General features: G+C 36.7%; 2 protein-coding genes across 2 annotated transcripts; one reads left to right on the forward strand and one right to left on the reverse strand.

Annotated features, from left to right (window-relative positions):
• Positions 1–2,408: 2,408 nt before the first annotated feature.
• LOC139145114 (actin-related protein 2/3 complex subunit 3-A-like) lies at positions 2,409–11,736 on the reverse strand. Its single transcript, XM_070716072.1, has 7 exons — positions 11,601–11,736; positions 10,107–10,197; positions 9,231–9,307; positions 8,445–8,513; positions 5,318–5,444; positions 4,568–4,662; positions 2,409–3,951 (listed from the first exon to the last, which is right to left on the reverse strand). Exons 1-7 carry the CDS (start codon positions 11,604–11,606, stop codon positions 3,889–3,891), a joined length of 528 nt encoding a protein of 175 aa, XP_070572173.1. The 5' UTR covers positions 11,607–11,736; the 3' UTR covers positions 2,409–3,888.
• Positions 11,737–11,903: 167 nt separating this feature from the next.
• LOC139145113 (GPN-loop GTPase 3-like) lies at positions 11,904–19,210 on the forward strand. Its single transcript, XM_070716071.1, has 7 exons — positions 11,904–12,313; positions 16,119–16,227; positions 16,456–16,543; positions 17,230–17,309; positions 17,719–17,853; positions 18,384–18,583; positions 18,941–19,210. The coding sequence occupies exons 1-7, from the start codon at positions 12,266–12,268 to the stop codon at positions 19,124–19,126; spliced, it is 846 nt and encodes a 281-aa protein (XP_070572172.1). The 5' UTR covers positions 11,904–12,265; the 3' UTR covers positions 19,127–19,210.
• The last annotated feature ends 4,375 nt before the right edge of the window (positions 19,211–23,585 follow it).

The following is a 23,585-nucleotide window of genomic DNA, read 5'->3' on the forward strand; positions in this document are numbered from 1 at the left end:
TCAAATCCCTCCCCTCGTAAACGAATGAATTTGGCTTTTTGAGCATGCGATAATCTGAAACGGTACCTTGCCTGCATAAGAACAACTACTCTAAACGTACTTTTAAACTATTGAGTGATATATGTAATGAAAGTTATTGCATGTAAAACACATAATTGATATCCAAAAAGATGTTAAAAATGATTTTACTGAAATATTTCTATATAAAATTACAAAATTTAAACTATCGTGATTTATCAAATGAAACTTTGGTATTTGCATGTAAAATAGAGCTATTAACTTCAAACGTGTATTGAAAATGTTCTTCTTGAACATTTCCATTTAAATCGTAAATATCTTGACTTATTTTTAATATTCATAAAACTTTGTGTAGTAAATACAAATAATGCCAACATTATTGAGAATAAATGTCTGAACTTTATTTTGCAAATTTTTGTTTGTTGAGGATACGCACACTGGGACCCCTCCCCGTCTAATTCCCATATAGCTGAACAGACAAGATCATATAAATGGCTGTGTCATGGATAGCCCTTATGCATTATTGATGTCATTTTAGTTTGAATTTCTCTAGAAATCTTGTTTTGACGGATAATCAAATAACCAAATCGTTTGCACAATTGTGTTACATCAGTTCAGTTTTGTGGAACATGTAGACGGAGGCGCCATATTTCATTTCATCGTATTTATTGGTATGTAATAGAGGAAAGCAATTCTATATCGTTCATATCTTAGTTGTTTTCGTTTTGTGTATGACTTTGTATATTGTCAGTGTGTGTTGCGTTTTGCTGTTTTATGTAAAGTGTTGATTAGCCATGGTTTATGTAAAGGGAAAGCATCTCCATACATCGTCCATATCTCCGTTGTTTGTGTTATGTGTATGATATTATGTATATGGTAAGTGAATTTTATGTTTTGATATTTTATGTCAAGTGTTGATTAGCCATGGCGAGTAATCCAGTTAACAGTAAAATACTAACACCACTTTGGTACCTCCTGCCAAAAATACACAAAATGCCGCCCACAAGGAACTAAGTTCGTAGGACGCTCAATTATAGGTGGATCCTGCAGTCCAACCTTTCACACATCAGAATTTATACGACTATATTCTCAAACAAATCGTGAAGAAAAACCAACATACATCAAAGATACAACAAACTTTACACGGAAAATTGAGACAATCAAACGACATTGGTGACACCAGACATTGTGTCAACGTACACTAATACACTACACAATGAAGCAATTTAATCAGCCGGCAGAGCATTGAATCAGGAATGATCATAAATAATCAAACAACCACCAACAAAATACATGATAGATATGCTGGAAATAATCTTAAAAATAACATGTTTGTATTCAACAATGAATTTTACCGTCAGATATGTGGGTACAGTATGGGATCTCCAGCTTCACCACATTACATTTTACGAGACGAAATGAGAATAATACAGCAACACAGAAAACAAATATCGCTCTGGCTGAGATTCAGAGATGATGTATTTCTGATTTTGAGGTCAAAGGTCAAATAGCGTCCAATAACACCTCAACTTATTGTACTCCGCGTCAAAGTTATTGGATTCCGCGTGCTCTGATACCGAAACTTACTGTACAACGAAACTCCATAGGTTACAGACGCAGGTGTATAATAATAGCTGTTTCTAACTGCTTTTTCACTATGATTTGAAAAAAAATTACTCCAACCAAAAAGATTTTCCCTCTGAGAACTCTTTGCCAGGATTTTTGTTTTCCCCACCAAACACTACTGCCCTCTCGCCACTGCAACGGAAACGATGTGTCATCTTTTCTCCCAACCAATCAGCAAACTCCAGAAAAAGACCAAAACAAACTCCTTCCCTGATCATGAGCCTTCACCAACATTCCAGCTGCGCAGTAACCTGCCTGCTGGTATGGAAAGAAGTGCTAGCCTATAGAAGACAGCAGCAGTAAGTTTAGGTCATTTGCAAGTTTCTACAGAAAGTAACTGGATAATCCCGATATAATTGTACAGTGACAACCGTTTCACTTACCTTGCAATTAACTTTCATTTTATCTTCATTCTGTTATTTCGGATTACATACTCATCCATACTTCAGAACAGAAAAGCCAATAAGGTAGGTATTTCAAACAAGCATAAATGTAGTGTGTGAAAATTTGGTTGTATTCTTTTTCTCTATTCTTGCAGGTTTTCTAAAAATAAACGTGTACTTGCATTTCACTTTGTGATTGTATACAAACTTTGTTAACATCTTCTGCATGCATAATTCTTTCCTTCTTTAAGAGTATTACTGACCTTAAGCTTTGCATCATGTAATTTTAGTGACCTCCAGCTTTACATGTATTTACCATGTTAACACTATACCGTAGAAGTGACTTACTTTAGAAAGAAAGAAACATAAATAGACACGGCATGATAGAAAACATCATCTTTTTATTTCTGCTTTGAAAATGCAATTCAGAATACCACTAGAAGCATAACCATGTATGTGAGGGTTTCCAGGATAATGGTTACATTCCACATGAGTACACATATGTGCCACTTCTATTCCTAGCTTTACCTTTGAAACCATAGAACATACTAACAAATCAAGTGATCTGCATGTCATCTTGAAAAAACAGTCTTCTCGCTATCAAAAGTTGCATTGTAATGGAAATGAAAGAAAAAAAAATCAAAATCAGCAAGACTTCGGAACCACTTCTGGTAAAGCATTCTTGTGACTGAGACTGTTGCCTTGATTTCCAGTACATATTCTCTAATCTATTTTACCAAATTTTAAAATTTTCTGCAGTCTAACAAATATTTCACAAATGTAAATTGCCCCATGCAATTGTCATTTATCAAATATAGTTTCAAAGGTTTTACATCACAAAATCCTACATACGTGGGACACTGTAAGGTTCAGAAATTGGAGTTCACCAAAGTAAAAGATCCTTTCCTGACTGCATGACCTTTAACAAGCTTGAGAACAACTATTCTGACTATTAGTATGCATATGTTGAAATAGTGTCTACCAACAACAGAAAACAAGCAATGATCAGATTATGATCATCTAGCATGTGAGCGAGAAATACTCCTGAGTATGAATGTCAACAGAGATACTGAATCAACACAATTGATAAAACTTTTTTTATTCTGAGAGTGATTCAAAACATTTGTATTTGTTTTACAAGCTGTCTTAAAGAGGAGATTTATGTTGCAACAGAGAAGGAATCATGAACTGTCTTTATACTGAGGTAAATGATGATAAACTGAAGTTTACATTCAAAGCATCATTGATTGGGAAGTCACATTTCTAATTTCAGATATGAAAAAAGTGTTTTTTCGAGGAGGAGTCAAGTAATGTTTAGCTAGGAAAAATGTATAAAAATGGTGGATCCTACAAAAATCTTATTAATCAATCTGTGACAATCTTCACCCCTTGATTAATATCGCAAATGTAGTCCTTTGTACCAAACATATTGCGATAATGAACAGGATCTTGCCAAAACTTTATGGCATTCTGGCTACATAATAATTCATTATGGCACAAAGTTCTGGCATTTAAGGTAGTTAACGGGCTGAGTCACAGAACTTGGGAGATTTTGAATAAGAGCAAAATATACCTGCAAAAAAAAATCAGTCTGAAATAATACATTTATCATTGTACACCTCTGAAAATTGACCTGTGACACACATCCCATTAAACAGACACGAGGGATGGCTAAAAGCACTACAGATTGTGCAATCATTCACTTTCATTCAATAATATCTAGACTTTAAATGAAAGATTAATTCTGCAGATAGATGTACAGTCAGGATCACCTCTCTGTATATAAGGTCATGTAATTTCAATTTTTTTTAGAATATCTAGGATCCTACAGCCAGAATAAAATTCCTTTCTGTTGATTTCTTTACTGTCCCATAGCTGACAAACTCTTGTCCATAAATTTCCTCTTTGCAAAGCACATCCACCACTGTATAGAAAAAAAAAGAAAGATTACTTCATGATAAGTTGAGATTTCGATGTTTACAACTACATGGAAAGAGATTTTTCTTGATGCAAAGTACAATGATTTGTTAAATGTAAACACCTGCTGAACAAAAGTTTGTATGCACGAAGGCATGAGTGTATGTATGTATGTACCAGAATGTATGTATGTGTATGTACATACATGTGTCTTTCTATATATATGTCTGTCTGTCTGTCTTTATACATGTATGTATGTATGTATGTATGTATGTATGTATATGCACGTACATAATTGTATGTACTGGTATGTATGTATATATGTATGGTATATACATATACATGTCTGTCTGTATTCATGTATGTCTATACACATGCATGCATGCATGCATGTATGTACGTATTTATGTGTGTGTATGTATCTATATATGCATCTATGTAATATGCATGTATGTATGTTTAACGTATGTATGTGTGTTTCACGTGTGTAACATACGGTATGCATGCATGTGTGTCTATACATAGAAGTATACTTACATATATACATGCATGTATGTATTAATGATCACATGGTAAAAGCGGCACGTTTATTCATTAGGATTTTTTCTAAATTGATAGCTTACCTTGGATGGTCTATTGGTAGTTTTATCAAACACTCTGTCACACATTCGGAGTCCTGTCTCTTGGCGTATCTGCTGAAGATAATTTCTCATTTGGTCTGAAAACAGGATGAACAGACATGATAAGATTGGATGGTGATTTCCATAAGCACACGCTGCAGACTTCAAACTCACAACAGAACACTAACGAAGTTGACTTGCAAAATGTGACAATGTCTGGTGCATGCATAACCTAACCTTGACTTAACCTTTACTCCTTCTCAGTGTGGAGACCAACAATTCAATCACACAATAATGTGCCCTCTCGGCCAATAATGGACAAAAGTAAACTTTGCACAATATAGTGTACAAGGCTAAGCTAAGTACATTATGGGGTCCAAAGTTTGCTTGAGTCCATTATAGGTCGGGAGGGGGTACATTATTGCTATTATTTAATAGTTTTGGCAATGCCAGTGAATTTGTAGATGTAGAAAACATCTTGGGCCACAATGCTGAATAACCAGTCATTGTCAGTTATAATCTAGAAGGATGAGGTCCCAAATTCACAGGTATTGACAAAGCTATATAATTAAGGATAATGTGGTCAGGCGAAAGAATGGTAGAGAAAGGGGGTAATACCTGGCAAAACATGATATCAGTGACACTGATTTGTGAAAATCACCTACCGAACATTAACAAACATGCAAAGAAACTGCCAGCATCACTGAATGTGACACCGTTGAGTGAGCTATGTTATGTATAGTATCACTGTACCTTCTTCTCCTCTTCCGTTGGGCTTAGTGTATACTGCATTCAATGGAAATCCAGGTTCTCCTGGAATATTCCAGTTACGAATGGCTAGAGTATACATCTCCTTTTCACCATCATTCTTTGATTGACACTGGAAGGAAATGAAATGCATGCTACGTTATATTACAATGCCCTGTCCATCGCATTATTTAATTGGTCGAGCTGAACCACGTGACTGCCCACAAATACACAGTAATGGTTTGTTTACATGCCCGTGAATATGAATATCGTAAACACAGTAACTTTACAGCTAAAACGAAAATTGTGATTTGTATAAAGATCATAATCAGTCACAAAATAAAATGGAGCACTTGTGGGCCAAGGTTAGATACTTTTTTCGAAAAAATCTCCGGATTTGCAAAATTTTTGCAGTGTGCACACTACTCACTGACAAGTTCTGGGGTCCCGCTGTCATTCGCACAGGAAATTTTTGTAAATTTTGATGTCTTTGGGGGTTCGTTGATAATATAATGGAAACAAGTCATCGTTGATGACACAGTCCCCACTTGTTAATGGGTACTTTGATTACAGGTCCTCAGAGAGGATAGAGTCCTCTTCATTAGGTCTGTGATAAAAATACTTTTGAATAAATTTGCTTGATACATGTCTGAGTTGTAGTTCAGGACATGAAAAAATCGTAATAAACTGGCCACATGGTGGCCATATTGGATCGAATCACAAAAAAAAATCAATGTGCATATGTATGACACAGGTCAATGTCCTTGTACCAACTTTGATTAAAATCGGTTGAAATATGCCTGAGTTATGGCTTTGTACGGTACATGAAAAAATCATAACAAAATGGCTGCACAGCAGCCATATTGGATCGTATCACAAAACAAATTAACATGCATATGTATGACATTGGTCAATCTCCTTGTACCAACTTTGAATAAATTTGCTTGATACATGTCTGAGTTATGGTTCTGGACATGAAAAAAACGTAATAAACTGGCCACACGGCGGCCATATTGGATTGTATCACAAAACAAGTCAATGTGCATATGTATGATATTGGTCGATGTCCTTGTACCAAGTTTGAATAAAATTGGTTGAGATATGCCTGAGTTATGCTCTGTACATGAAAAAATCATAACAAAATGGCCGCACGGCAGCCATATTGGATCGTATCACAAAACAAATTGATGTGCATAGCTATGACATTGGTCAATGTCCTTGTACCAACTTTGAATAAAATCTGTAGAAACATGCCTGAGTAATGGCTCTGTACATGAAAAAATCGTAATAAAATGGCCGCCTGGCGGCCATATTGGATCGTATCACAAAACAAATTGACGTGCATATGTATGACATAGGTCAATGTCCTTGTACCAATTTTGAATAAAATCGGTTGAGATATGCCTGAGTTATGGCTCTGTACATGAAAAAATCGTAACAAAATGGCCGCACGGTGGCCATATTGGATCGTATCACAAAAAGAATTGACGTGCATATCTATGATATTGGTCAATGTCCTTGTACCAGCTTTGAATGAAATCAGTTGAAACATGCCTGAATTATGGCTCTGTACATGAAAAAATCATAATAAAATGGCCGCCTGGCAGCCATATTGGATCGTATCACAAAACAAATCGACGTGCATCTGTATGACATATGAAGTAATCCTTGTACCAAGTTTGAATGAAATTGCTTCAGGCATCTCTGAGATATCTGCGTGAACGGACGGACGCACAGACGCACGCACGCACGCACGCACGGACATGACCAAACCTATAAGTCCCCCCGGACGGTGTCCGTGGGGACTAATAACAGACTCCACGCTGACCATTAATGTTTATTTATGGGCGCAGGCTCAAGGAAAGCCAAAATTAACAGGCTCGGCAAGCCTTGCCTGTTAATTTTTGGTTTCCTCTCGCCCTTACCCATAAATAAACATTAATGGTCACCGCGTCGTCCGTTATTTCTATTATATATTAATGAATTCATGAATAGCCTTTCACACCACTTTAATATCCATATTGAATTTCAAAAGTTAGACAAATTTAACGAAAGGTGATCAAAATTTCTGGGAAGGTTCTTTATCAAATCAAATGTTGAAAAAAATTTTTAAGCAGCTTATGGCTGTGAATGTTCATAATTTACAGTGTTTCCAACAGCTTATAATGAGTGAGGGGTAGTCAATTTACATGAAAATGTATAATTTGCTTTTTCTCTTGTTGTGACCATGTATTCATTTGTACAGTTATTAGCCTATGACTACAGAGCTCCAGAGAGGTGGCCTACCCCTAAAAATCCGCTTGTGGAGAACTCTGTACACTCAGTGTGACAGTTTTCGGACGACCTCAGTTTTCGGACATTTAATGACATGCTGTTTATTGTACTCACTTCACTCTGTATTGATAGCGCTTTACAAGTCATGTGACAACATATTAAGTCAGGTGACTCTGCTGTCCCATTTTGGATATTTTTTTGGTAAAAGCTATTTCGGGTGCAACAAACTTGGGGAAGTTAGCCATACATACGATACATGGTGTCGAAAACAACACACACAGACAGCCCATGTCCGATATGTAAGCACCATACGCGTCAAAATATTGTTGCGTCATCCATGGATTGAATGTAACTAATTTATCACGAAACTTTTACAAACAGTTTTCTAAACACATCAAAATTGAAAATAGGTGGTTTGAAGTTTCAAAATATCAATATTTAGCCTCTATAATCACATTCCAAGTACGACGTCTGATTACTGCGATAGCAGTCCGATTACTACGCACTCAACATGGGGTCAACAATTTGGCAACTTTGACCCCTAAATACCACTTCCGTCCTGTTAACAGTTTGAGGATAAACACAATAAAGTTTCAAAAGGTATGGTAATATGATTTCATAGTGTTCGTCATTTATGAAACGGCTTTGGGCGAAATTCTCTACCCTGTCCGAAAACTGTCACACTGAGTGTACATGTGTATTGCAACTACACATGGAATGAAATATGTAGGAGTAACGAATGAGGTTTCTGCTTGTATTCTTGCTTTTACAATTCATCCTTGGAACAGAGGGGATATATTTTCTAGCAACATAACTCACAAATTCTGGAAATCCTGTGACACATACAAGCCATACTTACCCTTTGTAACTTCTTCAAACATTCTGAGATGTAAAGAGTGATGTAGATGAGAGTTCTATCAGTAGTACTCTGGAAAAAAATGAAAACAAAAGAGATTCATACAAAACCAGTCATAGTCACTAATGCTGAGATGGTTTTCTAGGTTTGAAACCGCTTGGTGCATGTTTGATGGATCTTGTGATGTCAACCATTTTTTAATCAATTACTCTCTCATTGAAGTAAACATCATATGTTACATATCATGTACTAATCCAATTTCAGTACAAGAAGATCAAAAATTATGAGAAAAAGAGGAAGATGATTCCTTTTTCCACAACTTCTGTTTACATGATTATCACCGAATTTCCCTATATATCATTAGATTTGAAAACCTTTGATGGAATAATAAGTTCAGTAGTGAGTGGTGCTCCACTGCATTTGTAATATCTTCAAATCTTGGAGGGCATCATGGGATTGACTTTTTGCATATGTAGCTATCATACTTTATACACAAACATCTATTTTCATGATTAAATATTGCCATTTTAAAAGATTTTACTGAATCAGACATAAACTACATGATCGTATGTAAAATATAGCTCAGCAAGTTCATGATGTCTGGACAAATGAGCATTGAATCAATGACAGATGCTGGGTGCACCTTTATTCGTCATTACGGTTCAACATCCGGCTACCATGTGTGTTTCAAATCATTAATTATGGGGGCACCCTTAGACAAAAGACGACCATTGTAAGAAAGATTGGAGCCATTTTACTTCAGCTACAAGTACAAGAGGGCTGGCTCACCTTTACTTCATAATTTTTAAAGAAGACGTTGGCCTTGAAGAACTGTATGGCGTCATCTATAATGTCATTCTCAGTTGCTGTGGAAAGTAAATCAACATGATTGGCAAACAAGATACCTGCTACATTTTTACCTATACTATGACTGAAAATATTTAAAATTTGATAGCCTTGGGCATGCTTACACACATGAATTTAAACATTGATACTGTTAAGTCAGAAGATGACAAAAAAGAACAAAGACTGCTTTCTATGTCAACGTTACAACCATCATGACAAAAATGTTTGGGGAAATAAATGAGGCTGAGAATTTACCAATCCTCACAGTACATCAACAGAATTTGAAAAGTGCTGATAATGGTTGGTTAGATTGAAGTTTATTGACAGCCATTTCTTGATTCATCAGTGTATATTGGTGACATTCTGCATAACATTCAATTGCTTTTATAAACTTCAATTTACGTTAGCATATATGTTAATTCATGGCATCAGTTGATGAATTGAACTGATGGAAAGCATTTCCAGTTTCACTCACTGTTGAATTATTTTATCATTTCATTTCCTTCCTTGTTTATCTATTTCTTCAGCATAAACATGGCTTACATTGTGCAATACAACACAGCAAACTAAACACAATCTCAAAAGGGTCATGTTCTATTTGATTTCAATCATACTGGTCTTTTGGGAAAATTAGTGGAAATGGCCCCCCCCCCCTCTCTCTCTCTCTCTCTCTCTCTCTCTCTCTCTCTCTCTCTCTCTCTCTCTCTCTCTCTGCTGGACACACAAGACAAAACAATACAGATTGGGTCATTACCCTACATGCAGTTTGATAACATGATCTTAAACAGAAACACATTTCAACAATAAATGTCAACTTACTTTTTGGTGCTGGTCCTCTGAACTGAGTTTTCAATGGCATTAGTGCCATGTTGCCCACTGACAAAGGCGCTTCCATTGAAGAGTGATAGGCCTACAAGCAAATAAATATGTTTGTTTGAACTTGCTCGGTGATATGTGACATATCACTTACTAAAAGCTACACAGACAAAACCTTACACATGGCTGTCTTGCAATGATACATCAATATGTACTCATCTTACTAAATGTGTAATGCAGCAGTCAGTGCAATCACCATGGGGGAGGGGCTACCTCAACAATATGGACAAATGTGGGGGATAAGGATTTGTCACAATACTGAGTCTGAGGCAAGGGCAACAGCGCTGTTCACAGTCACTGGTTTGTTACTTAATATAGCTGCACAAGTATGACATCAGACTCTATTGCATGAAATGCAGACAAATTTTGTTTGTGTTGCACACATGGCTGTGGTTGCAGCTTGTAGTATGAGCGTTAATACCTGTCTTTTAGTATTTATAGCTGCATCAGTTATTTCCAAAAGAGTAATCTCAATTTGCAAAAAACCTATTCATTTTGGACATTAGATTAATGAGACAACGACTACGTCATTTGCAAGCAGCTCTGTCTCATTACTTCACTTTGAGTGTCCCCAGAAATTTTTTATGTACCAAAGGTTCAAATTTGATTACTTTGGGTTTGGATTTTCTTGATTGTCTCGCCCAACAGGGAGAAGCATTTGGCAAATTTCATAAGACTGATTTCTACATCCCAAACGTAACCTGATGGGGTTATGAGGTAGGGGATGACCTAGCTGTAGTACAGTAGCTCGAGGTTTTGCCTGGTTATTTGGGTCGGACGGCAAAACCAGATTTTTGCTCTCCGATCCAAATACCCAGGTAAAACCTCGAGCTACTGTACTACAGCTAGGGATGACCATGGATGTAAAAAGATACATCCAATGGGTTGACATTGACTGCTGAATAAAGTGTCTGCATCCAAGCTTTCCAAATTTTGAATGCTTGAGACCAAACTATTTGCTGGTTTGCGGTTTACTGACCAGTGAATTCGATAAAAATTTTTCAACGTGAGACTTCTAGACCTTCACTTCCCTACCACATTCAGACAGTTTGCTGTTCAATAACAGCCCCACCCACAAAACTTCCCGACTTTAAAAATCAGTTTCATGGCGTCTCCGTTTCATTTCATGCCTGCGGAACAACTTAGCGACAATGAAATATTGCTGCAAAGGAAAATTAGGTGATCCGCTCACCCTATAACTCGGCGGCATAATGTAAGGTTGCACTTCTTAGAAGCACAGTGTAATTCCTACATGATTTTCAAACTCGGAAGTAACATTGAGCAAAATGGTGAGGAAGTTCCATCGAAATTGAATGTCCCAACAAAGCCAATGTATTGCAGAATTCTGTAAGTTATCGTTTCAGTTTGGAAGGATAATACATTATTATTATATGTTCCAAGATTTGCAGAGTGACGGGCATAAAATAGCTAACATACCGGCATCTTTTCAGTGATTTGGAAATCTGTGTTCTCGTCGAAACAGGAAGTCGTATTCTGAGTGAATGCGGCTCACCTATATATCACGTGATCATCGGACCCTTTAAGATACCTAAATCAATGAAGGTCAAGGCACAGTTTGGCTTCTGCTTTAAAACCTATCTCTATGAATAATCATGCATTCCTACTATTTTATGTATAAAACTTAGTTTAGGGTTACCGAGTTGCATTACATGGAACATTGTTTGCTTCTCATTGTGGTTTTCCAAAGCCATCATACTACCATTATTTTTGACTAAATTGAGGAGTCTACCATGTCCAACATGGCTGCTGCCACTGAGTTCAACGGAGCAAACCAAAGTCTGTGGCGTTTCTCATGATCCTTGCGCATCAATACGCATGAGGTTCCTTTGCAACTAAACAAGATCTCTGTTCATCCCATCTCGCAAGTTATCTCTTCGCTGTAAGGCTGCTAGTGAACTCGTAATAAAGCACCCGCGCCTTTAGTCCGCGCGTACGACGCGTTGCTCGCACGGTCTCCAGCCCAGCGTACACCATGTGTACAGTGTAGAATCCGGTAACAGGTTGCACATTCTGGGGTCTGTCACGTATGCCGTATCTCTACTCCTTTTGTAGCGGTGATTTCAGAGAAGCGGCCAGGAAACATGCCACGATACGCTCAACTTGTCATGGGTCCCGCTGGCAGTGGAAAGGTATTCAGTTCGGCACATTGATGGTTCTGCCATCTGATAGTTGTGATGACTTGTAGTTTTCTCTGGGATATATGGTGGCAGGGTTGTGTTGTTACCGGCTGCGCCTCCAATGGTTGGATGCGCAGCCGATAACAACACGCAGAGCTAGTAATTGTATTGTAGTTTGTGCAGAATGCATTACATCTGTCGGGCCAATACTTCTTATTTCGATGCTCTTGAGAGAGAGAGAAGTAGGAAAGTACACTTGTTGTTTTCGAAAACAAAAATAGTGAAAATCTCAAAATATTAATTGTCTATAAATATTTGTTTATTCATTCATTATTTACTTTTTAAACTTTACAGCAAAAAACAGGATGGTTGGACAGTCTCATATACATTACGTTTACTTTTTTGTACGTCCCACACAAGTTTGTAGATAACATTGTAGATAAAAAGAACCGACTCATTTGAGTGAAATACTAATCATGTAACTCTCCACTCCACTGTTTATCCTTGTGTGTCTAGACAGATTGGCACCAGTACGTATACGTTGTATTATGGTTTGTTTAGCCAGAGTGCTGTCCTAATTAACTTCGGTCTCTACTATCAACTCAATAACTAATTTAGCTATTCCCTTGTGTGTTCTATCCAGACACTCAAATGAGTCGGCTCTTTTTATCTACAATGTTATCTACAAAACTTGTATGCTATGTACAAAAAGTAAACGTAACGTATATGAGACTGTTCAACCATCCTGTTTTTTGCTGTATTTATTCAGATGTCAACGTTTTTGGTTATCAGTATCTTTATGTGATTGTTAAATATGTTGTCTATCTATTATCACAGTATTATCCATTTTGAAATATTTAGAATTTAAGATAAGAATTTTTTTTCAGAACAGCTTGCAAATATTGCAAATGCAAGCATAGACCCTCGAGAACATTTTCTCTAGGATATATGTTGTAAGGCCAGAGTTAACAAGCAAATTACTCTAACTTTTTATAATTTTTGTACTATTTCTGTTTTAATGTCAATCATAGTTTATTGTACTACTCCCAAAGCATGTCCAGATACACATTATTCAGGTTGTCAACTCAGCCTGTACATGCACAGACTACATTGCAATTGTTGATAAGTGGATCCTAGTCAGGATGAAACAATAACAGTGCATTTTATACATATATATGTTATGTCGACAAGCTAAACATTTGGTATTTCAATAGGCGAGTCAGAAAACCCGGACCGAGACGAGTCGAGACGAGACCAAAAGACCTCCTATCTTACTGATAGAAAAGTTACGGGTTTTTTTTGCACAAAGGCAGCATCTGTACCAATGCCACGGGAAAAAAAGGACGTTGATCCACTTCTGTCTTAGTCAAAGAAGTGATATCCCACCCCTACCATTCGTAATGCTTGTTCATTTTCGTACATTCTAGTCAGTGGTTACATAGTTCTCCGAATTTGAATCTTAATCTGAGGCTGCCTCAGATTCCACACACATAACATACATGTACTATAGTATCGGTAATGTAGAAAAATGGTGCAGAGCCACTGTAGGTGCCTGTCAATAGACAAAAGTTGGCTATTGACACGCGGGACATTTTTCTTCATAATTCACCACATTTTAGTGAAATAAACTGCTCTTCTTCCACGTAAATGAAGAACACATTGTTCTGCCATGTAGTAATTACAAAATAAGTTCTAATACGTCGGAAAATCAATATTTTGCAATGCTAGCGAAAGCCGTCACGCACGGTACGTCGTACGCGTTCACCGTGTCACTCTAGCATAACCACAGTCCTGCATAGCGTTATTTTTGCCGATTGGTGATACTTATTTGGTACAATGCCACCCTTTAGTGATGATGAGGTCTGTTTTGCATTGTAAAAGTCGGAAAATCTTAGTAGTTCACGTTAGAGAACTGTCATGACAGGCATCGTGATTTCCGATGGCCGCGACATTGACAGCTTGGTCGCTTTCGACATAACTCCGCATGCCTGCATTGAGAAACGACTATTACGATGGTGACAACATTCTAAAGCTTCGTCAGCTAATCCAAAATAGCAAGCAAAATGCACCCGAAGCGTAACTTCACGGCCTAGAACGGCGCGAGGCAAGAGCCAGAGAGAAAGATACAAGGAGTCTCAACACGGGGGGCCGACATTTTAACCTTGACCTCCAGTTGGATCAGCACTGGTGTGCTGCCTCCATGGTATAGTAAAGCCAATGACCTTGGGTACGACAAAACTGTACCCGGAAATTAAAACATTTTGGTAAAAATTTTTTCTCGCTTAAAACATCGTAGTAAACATTGCTATCACTTTCAATATCATGTCTTTCCTTTTCAATGTGCAAAAAAGTTTTCAATATGGATCTATACTTGACAAATAGGTTTGCAGGGGAAGCAAAGTCGCCTTGCCCCCACAAATTGATTTTTTTACCTAATAAACGTTTTGTTTACTTATAATATTATTCTCAGAACTATTCTTAAAAGATGATGCCATTCAGGAGAAATTCCTGACTCTCCAATTGCAATAGCATTACCTCTTATCCTCATATTTCGGCTTTTCCTTTGCAATTAAAAGAACCGTGGACGACGACTTTGTTCATTCTTACAAACAAAATGGCAGAGGAAAACATTCTGAGAAGCATGAAGAAGTTTATTTCGCTAAAATCCGGTAAAATTTGGCTAAAAAGTCCCACGTGTCAATAGTCAACTTTTGTCTTTTGACAGGCGCCTGTCAATAGCCACGGCATAAAATTAAACCTATGAGCTCCCAGTTTACTTTCCTATAATGTGTTTATAAATGGTGAATCTAATTTCTAAAAAATGATTACTTAAATCTCCTGTATGTATGTTTCTAAAATTACCTATTTTGAATTCACAGTAGATATTATCACAGTAGAATCTGAATCTGGCGCTTATCGCTTAGGCCAAAATGCCGACGTCGCATCGCAGTTCGCATGTTTCGAGCTCGCCTTGAACTCAAGTTGAAAAAACCTCAACAAATCTTTTTTCAGTTGTTCCAATCGTTGATTGTGCTATCTCTTGCTTTGTGCATCGATCTTTGACACTCTCAACAAACTGCAAGCTTTCTGTAGTATTGTATATATGATGTATTTACAACGCCTGGCCTGAGGGGTCATTATGGTCTCGTCTCGACTCGTCTCGGTCCGGGTTTTGAGACTCGCCTATTTCAATATGCTTTGGGAGACGAACAAGAAACTGAGGTTGACATTAAAAACAAAAACGGTGTAAAAGTCATTGAAAATTTGAGTTACTGGTGCTTTAACTAATTTATGATTATTGATGCTGAATAGTGCACTCGCAGTTGTCATTGATTTCATACCAAGGGGGATCCAATCTAACTCAGTAACACTGGCCATAATAAAAATGCGTTCCTAGTAGTATGTCCTCTGAACATTGGGTACTGGTATGTAGGTACTGAAGTCTTTTTAATGTTTCCTTTGCATGACCTGCATCCTTGAGGAAAGAGTAAAGTTTGATTTTCAAATCTATATTTACCAAAGTAAAAAAATTGAATGTCTATCGAGGATAGGATGCCTATACTGATGTGTACAGAGAATTTTAGTAAAATTTGGTAAAAATTAGGCGGTGATAATTTACCAGAACATACCCTATCACAGAAGAGAAAAAATGACTCCACACACAAGTTATGAATTTGTGTTCTGCTTCTTGATTTTTCTGAAACCCTAGGATTAGACCGTGGTGTTGAAAAAAGTTTTCATGTTTATTAGAAGAGACTGTATAACCATTCCAACAGTACCAGTAATGTACCGTGATATCTCTCCATTTATATTACAGTCTACATATTGCTCCACAGTATTTCAGCACTGTGAAGCTATACAGAGATCTGCTCATGTCATAAACTTGGACCCTGCAGCTGAATATTTTGATTATCCAGCCCTTGCAGGTTAGTTCACATTTTCCTGTAGTCATTGCTGTTTCAAGGCATATTGCTGAAGTTCCCAGTAGTACCATTTTAGGAAATAAAAGAAATTTTGGTGTGCCACACCAAATTGTAAGGTGCATGTACATTTATTTAGTTTCTTTATTAATACCATAGCTGTTGCACTGCAGTGGTTGCCGGATATTTTTTCCTCGCTCACATTTTCATTATATTTACTCTCCAACTATCCAGATATCAGAGACTTGATTCAGCTAGAGGATGTGATGGATGATGATGGCCTAAAGTTTGGTCCAAATGGTGGCCTTGTCTTTTGCATGGAGTGAGTCAGTTGGCATCTTCTAGAAACACAGCTGAAAATCTGTGGGCAGACTAGCTCTTAAATTTATTCTCAAAGAATTGAAAATTTTAAAGCTCCATTTGCCGTAACTTTTTTGCTATACACAATTTAGGTTCCTAATCCTTGAATCATATTGAAGTACCTAGTATGAAACTTGTCAACATAGCCTGGGCCTGTAGTTGTGACTGTTCTGTAGAATTCACTTGTCCACAATATGAATAACATAGCATATGTTATGCAGTTTTATTTTGTTAGCAATGCCAAATTACTGTGTTTCAATTAAAAATAGGAATATCATGCATACGTTTTTCCCGGAATAAAAATAATGAAAACTTTATCCTGCATTACAGGCTTCATCCTTCCAAGTAAAACTCACAAATTCATTGTGATGTCTCAGATATCGTTTTCTCTTCAAAATTTTTTTAATGGTGATCATTGATGCGACATCAACGAGCCCATGTACATTTACTTTGAAGTTCAAGAAAGTTCAAAAAAATGCTGTTACTGTACAAGAGCTTTAGAGCTTTTAGTTCTCCACCTCTTTTGCATGTCAAACACAAAAACTTTCTTTTAAATATGTTGTAATCAATGTACTTTATACTTTCTTGTCACAAGTTTTCCATTTCTATATGTTAACAATTTATTATTTGTTCCATCTTTCCATACAGGTACTTTGCGCAGAACTTTGACTGGCTGGAGGAACAGCTCGGAGACATTGAGGATGACTATATCATATTTGACTGTCCAGGTGATCATATTTCAAGTTTTTCTATCAGATATGCTATAGAGGAAAGACAGAATCACCTGACCAAGGTCAAGGAAAGGGTGGGCAGGGCGAGGCAAACATTAGTGTTGAAGGTCAGAAATAGGAAATTAAAAGATACATCTCTCCAATTGTTAGATTCAGACATAAATGATTGTCCATGTATCTATTCTTTTATAAATCAACCAGCCAATAAATGTGGACTATGATATTTCAACCCTTCCTCGTCTCATCTTCCAAACCATGTTTAGTTTTTTCCACTGCACTTTGTAGTTTTCCACCTTTCATAACGTGTACATGAATCACTTCAGATGTGGCCTTGCCAATGAGTGGAGTGAAAAATATTGCTTTTGAGAAGAGTTTGGCTCATATCAGTGCGTTCTCTTGCATCCAGGGCAAATAGAGCTCTACACTCATTTACCAGTCATGCGGCAACTAGTCGATCAGCTACAACTTTGGGATTTTAGAGTTTGTGGTGTCTTCCTGGTGGACTCACAGTTTTTGGTGGAAACGCCGAAGTTCTTCTCGGGTAAGAAAACCAAAGAAGGCACATTGTCATAGAATTTTAGAGGTGCAGCCTTGATTCTCTAAACCATCCCCACACCTTCCAAGTATATAAATGAAAGAACATTATTGATAAACAATGGGGTTTGACCAAGTGTGGGGTTGTGAAAGGGGTCTAGAATGTATCAGACAAGGCAACAATTAAATAATAAGATACCACTGTGTTGAATTTCCTGAAAAGTGATGTTGAATGAAACTGACAAGTTCCTATGACTTTCAAATAAGCACAAAGCTTAAAATGTAACATCTGTTCTTACAACACATCAAGAACAATTCCTTTGCTGTCTGTTTATTTGAAACTGAAGGGTGCATCTTTGTGGTAGCCTGTTAAAACAAGATGTATTGCACAATTAACAAACTGTCAAGTGTGGGAATGCTATTATATTGGTGTCATTTCAATGATTTGCAAACAAACAACTACCGTACCATAAAGTGCAACGGAATGTACAGTTGTTGCAAACTTGACAGTTTCCGTCGCTGTCTGTCCGAATACAGGAATTCTGGCAGCATTATCTGCAATGGTCAATTTGGAAATACCACACGTCAATGTGATGACCAAGATGGATCTGCTGAGTGGCAGTGTCAAGAAGGAAGTGGAAGAGAAGTACCTGGATCCGGAGCCTGAGCTGCTACTAGCTGAGTCTGACCATGTCTCCAAGAAGTATGAGAAACTCAACAAGGCTCTGGCTACAGTGGTGAGTGGTCACTCAGATGTAACAGTTAAGAGGGATAAAGTTGCTGTATTTAGACACAGGTCAATTTGGTCGGTTCTGTATTGCTTTACAGGTCAGTCATGAAGCTGTCTGGTATTTTGAAACTTGATGAAAAAATTGATGTAAAATCTAGCTACGGCATGCTTTATGTGACAGAGCGGCCTAGGGTAGAGTGTGTCTAAGAGACGGATATTCAGACCATCAAACATACACAATGCTTTGCACTTATGCTGCTTGTATGGTCTGATTTTGAAGTCCATGGAGTAAATTCACTTTTCACTGCCATTCCTGTGAAATTTTAACCAGCTTTTTTCATTTTTTTCCCATTTTTCTCTCCAGATATCTGATTACAGCCTGGTAAATTTTTTCCCACTTGACAGAACGGACGAGGATTCAATTGGTTCTGTGCTCTTTAACATAGACAATGCAATACAGTATGGAGAAGACTTAGAACCCAAGGAATTACAGGAAAGAGAAGAAGATGAAGAGACAAATGACACTGATGATGATGATGAACCCTTTTAGGAAATTCTGCAAGTTCAGTATCTCATTGTGTAGGGAGGAGAGAGTAGCGTGCATAATATCACAACAACATTTGTCAGAAGAAAGTATCACAAAGTCATGGGCAACAGAGTTGGTCACTGACTTTGTCGCCAAGAGTGGGTTTTTTTGCACAAGTGGTTAATCACATGCATGACCTGGTGATGCTGTTTGACATCACCAGCAAAGTAGATGGCACGAGTAAAGATAATGTGAACAGACCATACAGTTGAGAGTGCCATACCACGCTTATTGTTACCACCTCAGTGTGCATATAGCGTGAACCTGATGGTCAATTTTGTTACTCGTTCATTTCTGAAAGCATACAGGATTTTGAAAGGCAATACAGGCTAACCAGTGTGTGACAATTGTGTCAGCTGAGGTTTGTACTTTGTATAGCCAGTGTCATTACAACAACTATGTCATACTGAGTGTGTTTCTGATAAAACCCTAGGTGCAAGAAGAGTGCTCCGTGTACAATGGAAGAACAGACTTACTTTTGTCATTGATGACATTTTACAAAGAGTCTCTATTTGATCTTCCTTATTTTAAATGGCTCTTTCACAAGCTGTACGTATATATCTCATTAGGTCAGCGTCCCTGAATGATAGTGAGAGTCTGAGACATTTTCAGATATTTGTTACAGGTGATCTCCGGTGCAGAAAGCGACCACTGGTGGCGCTGTCCAAGATTACCAACTTTTAATCCTGTACATGAGTAGCACTGTAAGACAATCACCAGGGAAACACAACTTTCCATAATGTGTAGGATTGATTTGAAAAAGAGATCAGTTATCTGTTAATAGAATGTTCCTCAGAGATGGATATGTGGACTCAAAGATTTACAATATTTTGCTAGTGTGATGCATGAATAAAATCATTTTTAAGGTCATTAAGAAAATAAAGTTTTTACAGTCTAGTTTTGTGAAAATCGAGACTTTAATTTTCTCCCATTTAGTCCCTATGGTGATAGATAGCCATTTTAATTTCTGATATCAGTTATAATGTATGGTTTATTCCTCCTGTACCAAATTACGCATGATGACCCTCTATTTTTGTCAAAAGAGTCTAAAATTTCCTTTTGGAAAGTTTGAGCAAAAGTTTAAAGTTTTTAGTTTCAAGGCACGTTACCAACATAAGGCCAAGAAAAGTAAAAAGTTTGTTTCTCATCCTGGACATATTGCAAAAATGATGTGGTGACGCAGAATTTTTTTTCTTTTCACTTTTTTTTATTCTTCAACCAACAAGAACGCGCAAAAAACATGACAACAACATAGGAATGCACTCAGAGATAAATGCACAGCAGTGTTGCTTTAGTATTTTTGTACAACAGTTCTGCGGTTTGACTTTTAGTGCAGCAATGCAGAGTTTGACAGCTTAATATAACAGTGACATATGTGTACAGTTCTGAATTGAATGTTAGTGTCAGTTATTTTGTATACAGTTCTGTTTTATTCAGCACTGTGTTATTCACTATCGTCGTGTAGTTTTTGCGTTTATTTTTTTCTTTCCTTTTTATATATGAGCAGATAAAAAAGGATGACGTGGCAGGTCTTAATTGATGCGTGCAAGGATGAGAAACAAACTTATTTTTCTTGGCCTAATGGATGATTGTGATCTATGTGTGTGACAATGGTAGTGGCTGTTGTAATCTTGATATGAATAGGACTGTGCAAATGCAAGTCATTTTCTGTCATATTTACTGTTAAGTATATTATTATTACTGATAATGTATCCGATTATCCAGTACTATGGCCCTAGCTGTTTTTCTACATCTACCAATTTCCTGGCATCGCCAAAACTATAGAATAGTAACAATAATATACCCTCTCCCCACCCATAATGGACTCATGCAAACTTCACACTCAATAATGTACTTGGCTGCACCTTATACATTTTGTTGTACAAAGTTTCCTTTCATCCATTATGGTGCAGGAAGGGTACATTATTGTGTAAATAAACTTCTAGTTTTCATATGCATAGACAGCTGTTGTGTGCATCTGTAATTTTAATATATGTGAAACAAAATAAATTTACCCTACAAATTTTCAGAAAAAGTTTCACAAAACTTTCATTTCTTATGCTGACTTCTTCAGCAGCCTTTATACAGTTTCACATCTTTCAGTATCTAGGTGAAACAAACTCTAATGTGCTCAAGATTGACACCTCTCTTCTATCATAGAGTGGCAAGTATTGCAGTTAGTTTAGCAGCATGCTCTAGAGAAGAACAAGTTTGCAATGGTGTGTTTGATATCTCGGTAGAAGGTGGACAAGCCGGCACACACAAAAATTTTGGAATATATTTCTGAAAACTTATTTTAATAGATGGAGCTGCATGTTACCAACAGTTTTTTCAAAGCAGTGTTTCTCATCAAGGCTGACAAGGAAACCCCCTCATACTATATATTTTCAAAAAGCAGAGAATCTAAAGCTCAGTATGGTAGCAATTGTTTACTCAAAGAATGAAACATTATTCTGCATACATAATGCCCTGTTTTGTCCTATGATCACTATAGAAGACATACTAGTACATTGTAGCATGAAACTGAGTACAGTAATGCCTATATATATATATATATATATAATATATATATATATATATATATATATATATATATATTATATATATATATATATATATTATATATATATATATATATATATATATATATATATATATATATATATATATATATATATATATATATATATATATATCAGTGTTGCAGCCAGGACGCGCCCTTGTGACAATGTCCCCAAAATCGAACCTGTTGTCCCGCATTCTTACGTACTTGGGGTCACCTCCGCGCACTCATGAGCCGACTGTGTTGGGTGTAGTCTGCAAATAATATTACCTGATATTGACTATAACATTTTGTTTTGCATGATTATTTTGGGCCTTATATTTCAAACTTTTGTAGCTGTGATTAGAAGAAAACGCTGCACTTGATATTATTCACTGATTATTTGTTTGTAGTCCGACTGAGCTCTGATTTGCGGCAGATACTGTATACTATATAGCTGCCAGAATTACTTGCCTGAAATTCAAGCATCCGGTAGCTTGAATTTTGTTTCGTGAAACAAATTCGTAGCAATATAATACAAAATTTGATTAACAACTGACACATGTTGTCCCAACCATGTGCAAAATGTCCCCAAAAATAAATGCTAGAGGGTCAGAGTGTCCCTGGTTTAAAATTCCTGGCTGCAACACTGTATATATATACATATACATATATATATATATAATATATTATATACTATATATATAATTATATATATAAATATATATATATATATATATATATATATATATATATATTTGTGAACAACTTCAGATTACTCAGATGATGAGAGTAGCACAACATACTCTCTTTCAACCTTATCTGAAGAGGAAATATTGCAGAACCATTCAACAGTTTTGACAAGTTAGCGCAAGATGACAAGGTATTACCTAATCTATATTGGATTCCTAAGATCCATAAGAATCCCAAAAAACAATGTTTCATAGCTGGTTACAGTAAGTGTACAACAAAACGCTTGTCACAACTTTTAACCATCATTTTATCAACCATTAAATCTGGTTTGGTACGGTATTGTGACAAAGTTTATGAAACTAGGGGGTCAATCAAATGTGGATATTAAAGAACTCCAAAGAATTGTTACATATTTTACAAAATAACAAAAACAGGTACAATTCAATCCACACATTTAATTTTTCAACGTTGTACACAACCATCCCACATAACAAACTTAAAGACAGGCTATCATCTCTCGTGAAGAAAGCCTTCTTTTACAAGAATGGTAGTCGTAGGTATGAATACATTGCCATCAAGCGCAACTTGGGCTATTTCACCAACAACAGCGATGCCAAACTCAAATACAGTGATGTTGAGGTGATTCAAATGCTATATTTCCTAATTGACAACATATTTATCAAGTTTGCTGGCATGACATTCAGGCAAACCATAGGCATTCCCATGGGCACAAATTGCGCCCCCACTTCTTGCAGACTTATTTTTGTATTCGTATGAAGCAGAGTTCATACAATCACTTCAGAAATCTGGGTGTAAAAGGATTGCCAAGCGATTTAACACCCACAGATATATTGATGATCTCATCAGTTTAAACAATCCTGGTATATCCAATTATCTACACCACATCTACCCAGATGATTTAGAAATAAAAGAAACAACTGAAAGTGTGGACTCGGCATCATACCTAGACGTATTGTTTGAAATTAGACAAAATACACTATATACTAAGCTGTATGACAAAAGAGACGATTTCAATTTTGAAATCATAAACTTTCCCTTTTTGTCGAGCAATATACCATCATCTCCAGCTTATGGTGTGTATATTTCACAACTCCTTAGATACAGTAGAGCATGCAATTCATATGAAGACTTTCGAGTTAGACACAGCCTATTAGCTCAAAGTTAGTG

Source organism: Ptychodera flava, chromosome 12 (assembly GCF_041260155.1).
Source record: "Ptychodera flava strain L36383 chromosome 12, AS_Pfla_20210202, whole genome shotgun sequence".
NCBI classification, from domain to species: Eukaryota; Metazoa; Hemichordata; class Enteropneusta; family Ptychoderidae; genus Ptychodera; species Ptychodera flava.

Excerpts from the sequence above, each read along its gene's own strand:
- LOC139145114 (XM_070716072.1), bottom strand. Across the intron at positions 4,663-5,317 it reads CAACGGAAGAGGAGAAGAAG|ACCAAATGAGAAATTATCTT; the intron begins GTACAGTGATAC and ends TCCTGTTTTCAG. Across the intron at positions 3,952-4,567 it reads CTACCAATAGACCATCCAAG|TGGTGGATGTGCTTTGCAAA; the intron begins GTAAGCTATCAA and ends TTTTCTATACAG.
- LOC139145113 (XM_070716071.1), top strand. The coding sequence starts at position 12,266 with ATGCCACGATACGCTCAACTTGTCATGGGTCCCGCTGGCAGTGGAAAG. Across the intron at positions 12,314-16,118 it reads GTCCCGCTGGCAGTGGAAAG|TCTACATATTGCTCCACAGT; the intron begins GTATTCAGTTCG and ends TTTATATTACAG. Across the intron at positions 16,228-16,455 it reads TGATTATCCAGCCCTTGCAG|ATATCAGAGACTTGATTCAG; the intron begins GTTAGTTCACAT and ends CCAACTATCCAG.